General features: G+C 37.0%; 1 protein-coding gene across 1 annotated transcript in view; it reads right to left on the reverse strand.

Moving 5' to 3' along the window:
* The window catches only part of LOC135225850 (uncharacterized), a 13,972-nt gene continuing 1,519 nt past the window's right edge, over positions 1 to 12,453 (reverse strand). The window contains exons 2-10 of the mRNA XM_064265395.1: positions 11,832 to 11,900; positions 11,514 to 11,647; positions 11,015 to 11,215; positions 10,522 to 10,876; positions 9,972 to 10,363; positions 7,488 to 9,650; positions 7,059 to 7,334; positions 6,676 to 6,800; positions 1 to 6,565 (exon numbers count right to left, since the gene is read on the reverse strand). Coding sequence (XP_064121465.1) covers positions 163 to 6,565; positions 6,676 to 6,800; positions 7,059 to 7,334; positions 7,488 to 9,650; positions 9,972 to 10,363; positions 10,522 to 10,876; positions 11,015 to 11,215; positions 11,514 to 11,647; positions 11,832 to 11,900 — 10,118 coding nt within the window. The 3' untranslated portion in view covers positions 1 to 162. The remainder of the gene's footprint in view (positions 6,566 to 6,675; positions 6,801 to 7,058; positions 7,335 to 7,487; positions 9,651 to 9,971; positions 10,364 to 10,521; positions 10,877 to 11,014; positions 11,216 to 11,513; positions 11,648 to 11,831; positions 11,901 to 12,453) is intronic.

Consider the following 12,453-nt stretch of genomic DNA (forward strand, 5'->3'; position numbering starts at 1 on the left):
TACATATCTGGCAAATTTATTATTCGTTTATTTACAAACAGGGGGGTTTGTATGTGTAAAGTATAAAATTTATTTTCTTGTTCCATAGATCTTCAAATTCGGCACAGTTAGCAATATGGCAAAATGCCTCCAGGCATTTTACACGTAAGGTTCGTTAAGCCTTTATGCAAACATAGAGAAGAAAGAAGAATCAGTTTTGATATGGAAGCTGTGTGATTTCTCTGCAAACTTATATCCAGCTCCCAATTCAAATGGAGCCTTAGTCCTGAGTGTGAAATGACCGCCATATCTGGCACCTCCAATCACCACATCGGCAGAAATCTTGGGGGCAACGGCGTTGAATGGAATCCTCATTTCTCCCTCAATTTTCTTCAAGTCTTCAATTGGTGTTTCGACATTCAGAAATACGCGGACCTCTTTTTCGGTGTTTTTAAGGAGAACCTCAGTATTAAACTTAACGGGTTTATCAACAAAGAAGACAATCTTTGTCTCTTCATTTTTCATGTACTGGGCCCCAAACTTCATCTTCTTGTATCCTGTGAATGGTGTGGTAATGACAACATTAATCTTCATGTCATCTTGAGACAAAGCTTTCATGTTTATGACCCCAGATATGGTCTGTTCATTGTTCAGGAGCGCCATCTTGATCTTCATATCTTTCAGCATTTCACCTGTTATTTGACCTTCCCCTCGAGCCATTCCAGTAGGAATGAAAGGAGAAGTAATTTCTACATGGAAATTCCTGGTTTCCTTCTCATAAACCAAGTCAAAGGTGTTTACTTCTCCATTAAAGGTACCTGTGATCTGCATTTTAACTGTACTTGTGAAGGCCATTACTGCTGCTAAAGTTGCTTTGTTAATGTTCATTGGAGGAGATTCCACATTGAGTGAAAAGTCAATAGCATTTTTAGCCAAGGAATATGAACCTTCAATCACGTTTTTCTCACCACCAACCATCAGTTCTGTTTTGAAATTCATGCTGGATTTGTCACCATTAAGGAGGGTATTGATTACAAAGTCACTAGGCAGCAGTGGCGATGAGGTTTCTAATGACAGAAGATAATCAGCTGGCATTTTGTAGGTCAGTCTCCAGGAAGCTTGAATCTTGTGGACTCCAGATGGGGTTTCAATCATGACCACAGCTGTATCAGTACTGGCTTTGCAGACTACAGAAAATGTTTCGAAAAGTGGAGAATCTGCTTTGAAAAGGAACTCAACCCCATTCATTAGGTTCAGTTCCAATTTGAATGAATGCTGTGCAGATGCAACTAGAGTTACAGCGAGAGAAACATGTTGATTTGTCTCACTAGGAAATGTGATATCAAAAGAAATCTGTCTTGAACCTTCAATAATAGGTGAATCAAATACCAAGGCTCCCTCAGTGTGGCTGGTAGCAACGTTAAATTTGCCATGAATCTTATGTATCCTAGATTCAAGAACAGTGATACAAGTCACTTCTAAATCTTTAAGGGATGGGTACTTTGCATCAACAGTCAGTTTTCTGTTCACATTCATAACTGTTGTGTCCAAGTCAAGTAGGAAGGAAGACTCTCCTAAAGCAAAATCACCTTTTAAATCTAATTCATAAACACCAGATGGTAATTCAATCTTCATGTGAGCCTGCAAAGAATTCAAGGCTTTAATGAAAATGTTTCCGTTCAAAACAATTCTGGACAGATCATGAATTGGAGTATAGATCATCAAAGTCCCACTGTATCCTTCTTCAAAGGATGAGCCGACAAGATTGCACTTCATGGTATATAGCTCTCCTGCAATATTTAAATGTGCATCACCATTAATTTTTCCATTAAGATCGAGTTTCACTTCTCCTTCAATTTTAGGGATCAGGTAGAAAGGGAGATGTAAATCCAGCTTTCCTACTAATTTTTCTCCTGGTACAAATTTGAAATGGCCACCCATTTTTTCCATACCGATGAATGGAGTGTGGATATTAAGTGAGCCCTCAGAGAATCCTGTTAAATGTCCAGAAATGGATATAGCTTTCAGGTTGTCACCTTTTCCAAGAGATATTTCGAAAGTCCTTTGATCTGGAGACCAGTTTACATTAGCAAGGAATTGGACATGATTCCATCCAGAAAAGGTAGAAGTGAAGTCCCAATTAAGATGAGCTTGCGTGCCTTCAGTACCTGCTCCAAGTTTGAAGAAGTATTCATACTGGTCAGTTGTCATTTTAGACATAATGATTTCATTAAGGTTGTCTATATCGTATTTGATCATCATAGCAACATTACCGAAACCAGGAACTGGAGAAGTAGCCTGCAAAGAAACTTCTGAAGTGCGTGGGGATAGATTCAGAATTCCTTGAAGTACGTAATTATTTTCATTGTAAGTTACTGTTAGTGTAGCATCTTTCTGGCTTTCTGTCCAGTGGTAAGTGAATCCAAAGTAGATGAGCTTTAAGATATCAAATGGTGTTGTAAGTTGAATGACTATGTCATTCACTGCATATGATAATTGAACATTAAATTTATATGTACCTAGTTCAATGTTTAGGTACCCAGATTTCTCGTTGAATTCAATGTTTCCATCTACAATTATCGATTTAACAGCGTCAAATGGAGTTTGGAACATAATGGTGATCTTATTGGGAGCATATTCTCCATGAACACTGAAGTTCCATTCATTGGAATTCATATACATTTTTAAACTAGCTTCTAGTTTCCTATTGTGATCTTTCAAGTTCAGAGTGTATGAAGCTCCGAGAACTTCATATCCTTGTATAGGAACATGTAATTTTATAGCTCCTGAATTCATTGTATATTCTCCTTCAACAGTAATTGTCTTTTCAAAACTACCTTTTTGAATGAATAATGAGGCTAATTTCATTTCAGAGAGAATGTCATATTTGACATCAAGACTGAGTTTCTCCCAGTTAGCAAATGGAGTTTTTACTCCTACCAAAAGTTCAGATTTCATGGGAGTGAAGATTGCACGAGTTTTCATTTCATAAATTTCCTCATTCCTTTTGAAGTGAAGCATGCTTTCAATGCCATTCTTGTAAAGTTCATATTTCAAGTTTACAACTACATTCTTGATCATTTCCATTGGAGTTGAAAATCCAATTGATACACTGTAGTCAGTGATGGTAACATCTGCATTGTAATCATATTTCATATGATCTTTCTCAAATGATGCTAGAACTGTATGTTTATCATTTTGTGCAGAGTAGTCGCCAATCATCTTGATTAACTCAAAACCTTTGAATGGTGTATGAATCTCTATGTGGAAGTTGTTCTTTTGGACACTGGTCTTAAGATAAAAGTGTTTGGAATCATCTTCTATCTTAAAATCAGCTTCAGCAGTTTTAATATCCCTTGTTAAATCATATTTAGCATGAATGTCAACGGCACTGAATCCAGTAATTGGTGACTGGACCAGGATTTTAACATAACCATTTTTGTGCACCATTTCTCCTTCAAAGTTAAGAGAATAGACTGTGCCATTCAGGGTGAAGGTGAAAAGTAAGCTTTTATGGCTGTCAACCAGATTAGAATCAAATACAAGTTCCACTTTAGATATAGTGGGAATAGGGGTTTCTAAAATGATATGAAGTTTGGGCTTGGATGTGTTAAGAAGAATGTCAGTGGTAAGGTGGAATTTGTCTCCAGATTTTGTAGCTTCAAAATTTCCAGTGAAGTGATTTTCTTCCCAGCTAAATGTACCTGAAAGATCTATAACCTCCAATCCAGGAATTGGGGTCATTAGTTGAGCAGCAATTGCATTATTTTCAAGATTGAAGTTTCCTTCGACTTCATGAACAGCTCCTTCTTTATCCAAAGCAAATTTAAAGCTGTAAGGCATTTTTGTTAAATCAGTGTTACCTTGAAGAAGAACATTTGTCCATCCCTCAAAAGGAGTGGTTATTTCTGATTTAATATGGACTTTTGAGAGAGCTTCTGAAGATACCTCTAACTGCCAGTGATAATGATGATCATTCCTGTGAGCTTTAATGACTGCTGTTTTCATGGTGTGACTTAAGTCCCAGGTGGCTTCTCCTCCAATCTTCTTGACAACTTCAAATGGTGTGGTGACTTCTAGCTTCATCATAGGAGACAAATCTTTGGAAAGGTCAATGACACCCAAAAGAGAAATCTGACCAGTGGCAAAAGTTGAATCTAGCTTAATTTGCTTCACTGGTCCTCTCAGAGAATATACAATGGTAGCTGAAATTTCTTCATAGCCTGTGAAAGGAGTGTTGATGGCTAGGTTGATGGTTCCTTTCTCTAGTTTAACATGCAGTGATCCTTTGACAGAAATTATTTTGTCATTTTTAGATACAAAAGCATTAACTGCAGTTTCACTTAGGAATAAGGAAACCTTCATTTTCTCCCATCCGTTGAATGGAGTAACAACTTCAAGCGCGATTGTCTCTGCCTCATATTTCCCTGTAAGATGAATTGCTTTTGTACCATAAGTCATCTTGGCTTCTCCATTTTTCTCATTTACATCATACATAACTTCAAAAGTCATGTTTTCAAATGAAGTAACATGAGAGTTAACTTCAATGTTTACCTTACTGGTATTATAAACCCATTTACCAGTCAATTCAATATGTTGCAAAACATCCAGTGGGATATCAGCTATTAATGACCAGTTTCCTTCATTAATGGAACCAGTGAGCAATCCTGTAATTTCAAACTTTTTCCCATAAGTGGCTATAAGATGAATATTTTTCTCAGATGAAATGAAGTCATAAGAAGCTGCAGCAGTAACTGGAAAATTGAGGAAGGTTGATTGGATGTTTAAACTGCTATCCATTTTTCCATTGTGTAGTTCACCAGTAACATCAAGGGTGATATGTTTTTCACCCAAGCTGAGAATCAGATGTGCGATCTTTCTTGGTGATAAATCTAGCTTCATCTTGTAAGCTAATGTTTCCATGAATGGAGTTCTTAAGATAGATTCATACGAAAAGACTTTGCCAAAAACAATAAGAGTTTCAAGTTCCAATTTACGTCCAGGTACATATTCCAGGATAACTACAGGTTTGTATTGAACTCCATCATCTTCATGGTGAACTTCTGCTTTAATTTCTTCAGTCCCAGTCCAAGGTGTTTCCAGTGTGACAACAGTATCAAATTTATTCACATTTCCACTGCTCTTGTTATCAAATATTATGTCAAGATGAACAGATTTTGTGTCCCATTGCCATTCCATATCGTGTTTGGAAAGAGTTCCAGAATATGAATGTACATTTTTAAGCTTATACATTCTATTGATGGTGAATGTGTTCTCCCAGTTCCAGATATCAGTAACAGATATAACATGGTCAATAGTAACAGACTGTTCCATTTTAGTAAAGATCATCTTAGTTATTCTGTCCTTTCCATTTTTTGAGGTGTCAATAGTAACCTTCAGGTCATCCAGACCACTAATTGTAGAACCGATGATTGCTTCCATGTTAGCCAGACTTTTAGAAACATCAAGTAGTCCATTGAGATAAACAGTGATTTTGTCAGCATTAAAATGAACATCCAAGGTAGAGATCATTTTGGTGTCAGTCACTTTGTGATTTATTGAGAGAGAGGCCTTTGTGGAAGGAGTAAAGAAGTCTGCTAAAAGGACAATGTCATTTGCAGATTTCATGTTCCCTTTTGCATGAAATTTGAGATTACCATAGTTTGACCAGAATCTTGTCAACTCAAATTTAGTTTCTAATTCCTCCATATTGCTGACATGTTCAAGAGTTGCTGTGACTGGGTGGTTAAATGGTGTAATGAATCGAAGATCTCCAACAAGTTGTGTTGATTCAGCAACTGATAATTCTCCATTCAGATGGAACATTGCTTTCTTGTCCTGCATAATGCCTTCAAAGTCAAGGCTAAGTTGTTGCCAGTTGAATTTGTAATTAATAAGAGCAGTAATTTCAGAGACTGAAGATAAAGGAATATTAATTTTCAAAGTTAGATTGATGTCTTGCTCAAGACCAAGAACAACAACACCTTTGATATTGACTGAGACCACTTTCTCACCATATTTAGCTTCAATAATTGAAGTAAGATCATTATTACTCAAAACATGGTTCAAGTTGATAAGAATCTTTTCAGTGAATGGAGTATCCAGGGAAAGGTTAGATTGAATCCCATCACTATTGTGAAGAAGTTGGAAGGCAGATGTGATTTTCCAATTGTTCCAGGTGGCAAGTAAATCTGTCTTAATAGAGTCCTCTTTCATTTCATGTTCTAGCTTTAAGTTGACATGTTCAAAGTGAGGTAAGCTGCTGCTGAAAATGATTTCAGAGTGCAAGGCATTGCTTGTTCTTCCTGGCTCTAGCTTACCGACGACATTCAGAGTTATTTGCTGAGAATTTTTCCAGGAAGCTGTGAACTGGGAGTTAATCTCGTAATTCTTCAAGGTGACTAATACAGTTGCTTCTTGTTTTTCTAATCCAGTAAAAGGTGTTTGAACTAAAACTGATATGGACTTGGTCTCACCCAAAGAGTATGATATGAGAGCAGTTGCTGTTTTGCCATTCCAAATACCTTCAAGGTTTATTGCATTATCTAATAATGTGCATTTGAAGGTTGCCTCCTGTTCAAGAAACCTGGAAAACACAAGAAATTTATTGCAGTAAACATATAGGGAAATACTGAGGATTTAGTTATTTCTACAAGATTTTTAACAATAGGCAGTGTTGTCACTTATGGGACTTACTTGACATGGGCCATAGCTGAAGCTCCTGATATTTGTCCCTCTATCAAAAATGAAGCTGTTGGGTCAACATCTTTGTTCCATTCACCAGTGACATGTAACTTCTTTAATTCAGGGCTCTCAGATACCTGCATCCACAAACACCATTTAGATTATATAAACCTACAATAAAACTTATTTTGGTCAAACTATTGGGCTTAAAGGAATTTATTTTGTATTCTCAAACTTTAAATTATGTTTAAGAATTGGAATTATTTCGTGTGACTACACATAATTTACTAATTTCAAGCACGGGGGTTTCTGTATGAAGTAACAACCAAGTCAAAATAGAAATAGTTGCTATGCAATATTTAGAATAAAGGTGATTTGTAATAAGGGATTCTTACATAAGCGTTAAGAAGGATGTGCCGGATGACATTAGCCTCAATCAACACAGAAGATTTTGTTCCCTCTAATTTCAGGCCATAATTCTGTCCATTCGCTAATATATGCAAATTTGTGTTAGCCTTTTCTGAATCTGCATATATTCCTAGTGTTCCTTTTATATCAAGAGACGGTGCTACAATAGATGCATCAGCAATAACGTTGAACTTTCCTCGTACCGAGTTGTCTTGCAACTTGCCTTCAAACATGTATGTTTTGCCTTTAATCACTGCGTTTACCTGCAAATAGAGATAGCTTCACTGATAAAGCTTAGTAGATTTTTTCAATAAAAATACTGTGTTTTTTCCATTAACTACATATATTCTGTATTCCAGTTGTTATAAAAAGCTCTTAAATGATTATAGAGAAATGAAAATGGTATGAATCCTTACCTCGGTTTTGTATTGCTGATGCTCAACTTCTGTGAAAGTCAGATCTACTGAAGCTTTTAATTCAGGGTACTGAGATGGATCTATTGCTCCGCGAAGAGAATATGTGCTCATTGAATCTGTAAGCGTTTTTATGACTTCAGCCTCTAGCTGGAATGTATGTTGACCTCTCATTTCATACACAGTATTTAATTTTGTAAATATCTTTGTGTCATAATAATCGAGTTTTGTTTTAACAATTCCTTGAATATTTAGAATTTCACCATAAGGCATTGTTAGAACAATTGATGGTGCAAAGACTGTAACATCCTCTGCAGTCTTCAGCAAACTAGTTTCAATTGCATAGGTGTCGCCACTGTCTAAGATCAAAGCACATTTCATCTTCTTATTTGAGTTTGTCCAGATGTATTCTAATGTTCCTTTTGCCGACTTGATTGGTGTATAGATATCAGCAGTAATGGAGTTTGGTGCTTTAGTAATGGTAATGGCAATTTTGTGATCCTCAAGTGACCCAGGTGTATCCACAAGAAGTTCAAACTTATCTGACTGTTGCTTAAACTGGAAAATATAACCTGTCTGCGTTCCAGTCTTTTTCAGGTAGACATCAGCTGCAAAAGGTCCAAGTGGGCTGACTTGAGTGGTTCCACAGATGGCCAAGCCAAGAACGTCTGAGGAACAGCCATCAAACAATTTTCTGCCTTCAGTTTCTTTCTTTTCTTCATGGTCGTCAGTAAGATAAAAGAATTCCCCTTGAACATCAAAAATTTCTATTTTATCTTTTGGAGTGTTGATTGCTATGTCAACCACTTTTCCTTCTTGAATTTGCACTTTACCATCTAAAAGTGTGGAAGTGTGAAGTGTAGTGCACATTTTCACACCAGTTTTTGATAAATGGGCATCGATCAGCATAAGGCCATCAAATTCTAAGGCAGCAGAAGGATGTAAATGACCCTGAACATTAAAGTCTGAGAAACCTTTTGCTTGGAAGTTGCTTGTCATTTCCAGTCCAAAGGTACCAGTCATTTTAGAATCAAGAATTAATGGCAAACCAGATATTGTCGGAATGTTTATGTGGGAGTCCATTATTTGGAAAGATTTTGTATAATCAACCTTACCTTGTCTAACGAGATCCAATAAAAGGTCAAGAGGACTTGATGTACTGGAGGATAAAAAGTTTTCCATTCCATGGAAATGGTGATAGTGGAGATCATTTCCAAAAAGTCTTAAATAGTAAGATCCCTCAGGCTCATCTGATATTTTGTCCAAGAAGCCCTCCAGTGTGGTTGATTCAGCATTTGATTTTGACCTCATGGTTCTCAGAACTTGTTCAATGTGTTCTTCAGGGAAATATCCATTGGAACCAAAGAAACGTTCAATATATGCTTCAAAACCATCAATCCTGCCTCCAATTTCAAAGAAGTTAATTGATTCTCCAAAGAGATCAAGTGTGAGGTTAAGCATAGCTGAACGGGGAAGGTAAGACTTGGTGTTGAAAATAACATTGCTTTCTACTGATGCTCCTATGTTCAAGTCATTCATGAAAAAGGATGACTCATAGTTTCTGGAGAATCGCAAAGCATCTGAACTGAATTTCTTTTGTAGGAGTTCCTCCCCAATCATGTGATGCATCCATTGCTTTTCAGGGGCAGCCGATTCTTGAAGATTGGTCATATGAGTCCAAATGAAGGATCCTACTTGGTTGACTCCTTCTGAGATAAGCCTTTCTTTTACAATATCAATGAATGAAGGAGTTGGACAGGACATAAGAGAAAGATAAGCAGCAATGCGCAATTCTGGGTCGTATGATTCATCTTGGAATAGAGCCAAAATATTTGAACGGTCATATTCACAAGGGGTGTGCCTCCAAGCATCAAGAGCAGCAACACGAATTTCCATGTCATTTTCTTCCAAGTAGCAAGTTTCCAAAACAGATTTAGCAGTTACCCAGTGTCCAGCATTTCCTAAAGCTTTCAAAGCGACAAGGACTTTTTCTCTTTCATCTTCATTTGTGGTTCGACATCCTGCACCGAGCTCGATTTCAATATTATTAATGATCTCCTTGACAACAGGTACTTGTTCACATGTGTTTTGCAATTTGCAAAAGTTGTTGATGAGGGCTGAGGTTCCCAGGAAAGCTTTTTGGCTTGGGTTTGTCTTGAGGAGTGGCTGTGAAGGATACAATGGAAAAATGATGCATAAACTGGTAAATTACATTTGGTAAATTACACATATAGACATTTAGAAGTTCGCTGAGAACATATTTCTGTGTTTTGATAATCTTTTAAGATTCCCTCCAATGGCTTTTGTTGTTCCATTGTATAGGTTGAAGAATGATCATAGTGGTTATATATAAAATTATACTCTTGTTATCCCATGAAGCTTTTCTATTAGCTTTAAACTAACCTATCTGTTATAGATATGTTTAACTGCCCAAACAAAATTATTTTGCTCTTTATGTAACAAATTATATATTAAAATAATACTTACAGCAATGGCGTTCAGCATTTCGACAGTTGGGTGTTTGTTGAACACCAAAGAGGTAAACCAAATGTCCTTTTCAATGTTATTCAATTTGCCATTAATGATTAAATCTCTAACAACTGCCATAGAAGATGCAGTTCCTACTAATGGCATTGCATCAACCAAAAATTTATGTGTTTTAGGCTCGGTGGTACTGCCTAGCAATTGACTCAGCTGTGAGTAATCCAAGTTTTTCAGAGCATCCACAAGTTTGGAGAAAAGGGCAGGTGTTTCTTTTTTAACTTCCTCATGAGACGACGTAATAAGGTCATTCAGGATTTTCTCCACAAGTTCAACATGAGCGGGAGCAGGCTCAAAGACATCCTCATAAACAAGAGATTTACGGTAGAACTCGAAGTCTGGAACAAAGAATAGTTATATATTAAAAGAAAAGTTAAATTTACAGCCTGCTATCTGGGATTCAAGATCTTGGTGTCCTATTTATTTTTCTTTTGTTCACAGGTGAACTAAAAAGGTATGGATTCGAAACTTCATATTCATTTTTACCATGACTCACCTGATACCCCTGGTACTGGTTCTTGCGACTTTAACACTAAAGTTGTCTTGACCTTGGTCATAGCCACTTCTTGTCCCTCTCCGAATGGCCGAGCCTTGTAAATTTCCTCACACTCAGCGCTAATCATGATGTCATCTTGTAACTTCTGGTGGCAAAAATTTGTTGTCTTCAAGAGGTTAATGTTCTGAATCAGCGAGTCAGTGTTATAACTGGAAGAAGTAATGAATGTTGAAAAATCGGGTCTTTCACTGCATGAGTTGATATTGGTGATCCTCTCAACATGGACAACGTTGCCTTCAGTGACAGACTTGTAATCGGTTTCACAAACACCTGACACGTCCTTTTCCTGAAGAGTCTATAAAGTTAAATAAAAAATAATTATTAATACATAGCTTTCACTACGTTTCACACTGAAACCAAAATGCCATTTGCTCATACACTGAAGATACTCGTGTGTAGAAAACAGATTGATAAAGCCGAAATTAGATCATACCTCATCACCATGGAAAGTCATGGTGTTTTGGAAAGTAGAGAGAAGACCCCTCTTGATGTTTAGGACCCACATTGGCTCAGAAACCTCACTGCAAATATTTTCGATCATTCCATCTTGGAAGGAGAATTTCAATGGGTTCTTAGATAAAGCTTCAGCAAATTCTGCAGTATGAGATGAACCTTCTAAGACGACATTGGAAAGCTGAAAAAACAATCAATAGTTATACTATTAATGCTAAAGTGCTTGTGTACTTTGGAACTGTTATCAGAATTTTATAGTCTTCTAGCTTCACCTTGATATAAACAATGTACTTTGACATATGTTTTCCCTTCAGTGTAAGACATTTTTTTCAACTCCTCCCTTATTACCCTCATTCTTGTGCGAGTTCTTTTTTATTCAATTGCTTATCACAGTCGCTCAAGCAAGTTTCGTCTCGCAGAAATTTTTGTGTGCGTTATTTTTAATCTAAAGAGAGAATGCCAATGGAACTGCTCCTTACTCTCAGAATGTATTCACAGGGGCCAGAGACATCAATATGGGCAACCGAGGTGATCTTCATCTTGGCGTCATCCCCAGCAACTCCAAGGAGGGATGCTGACGTCTCAGCTGAGTAGTCGTACACATAACTCTTCCCTAGTTGGGCAGTTTGACAGAGTTAGTAATAAAAGAAAAAAAAATCCGGACTTGAAAGTAATACAGTGTTTGCAACGGATTTCAGAATGCTAATTTACGAAATACGATAATGATCTGTTATGCATTGTATTGCATAATATGAGAAAGGTAAATATTAATGTAAGAAACTCATTTGTAACTTTACCTGTTTCGTAAGCGAAGGAAACTGGGTTTGTGCAGTGCAGAGCGCAAGACCCACTGGAAATGGCAGGAGCTGAAATTCAGAAGTTAGTTGAAAATATTGTTCGTAATTCGTAATCTGAATGGCGGTTTGTTTTGGTAGGCACACAAAGACTTCTTAAATTTGACAACTGGTTAGTTAACGCTCTAAGCTAAATTTTCATTAAAACTGTTAGCACCTTCAGAGTTTTTAAATATCTTGATAAAGAAGGACGTGATATTTTTTAATCAAGTACTTTCCAATAACAGTGTTTCTGCTGTCATTTAATATAACTGAGTATGAGTTGTTTTTATAGGCTTTTTACCCTCTTATTCTAAGGTAGAGCCGTGCAGGCATTCCGTACCCGCTAGTGCACCCACACAGCATAGTATTTGTACGCATATGATCAGGTATACAAATCGTTGGCCCCCCGATAAGGTAAGAACCCCGTCTCCCTCCTCGTTGTCTTATGCGTCAGGAGAAACAGGCTACCCAAAGATACAACGCAAAAAGCAGAAAATAAAGTTTTTAATAGGTCGGATTCTCTCCCACCTCTGATAAGTATTTTGAAACGAGAAGTGCATTTTTCTGCTTCAACTAATTGCGA

Source organism: Macrobrachium nipponense, chromosome 20 (genome assembly GCF_015104395.2).
Source record: "Macrobrachium nipponense isolate FS-2020 chromosome 20, ASM1510439v2, whole genome shotgun sequence".
Classification (NCBI taxonomy): Eukaryota; Metazoa; Arthropoda; class Malacostraca; order Decapoda; family Palaemonidae; genus Macrobrachium; species Macrobrachium nipponense.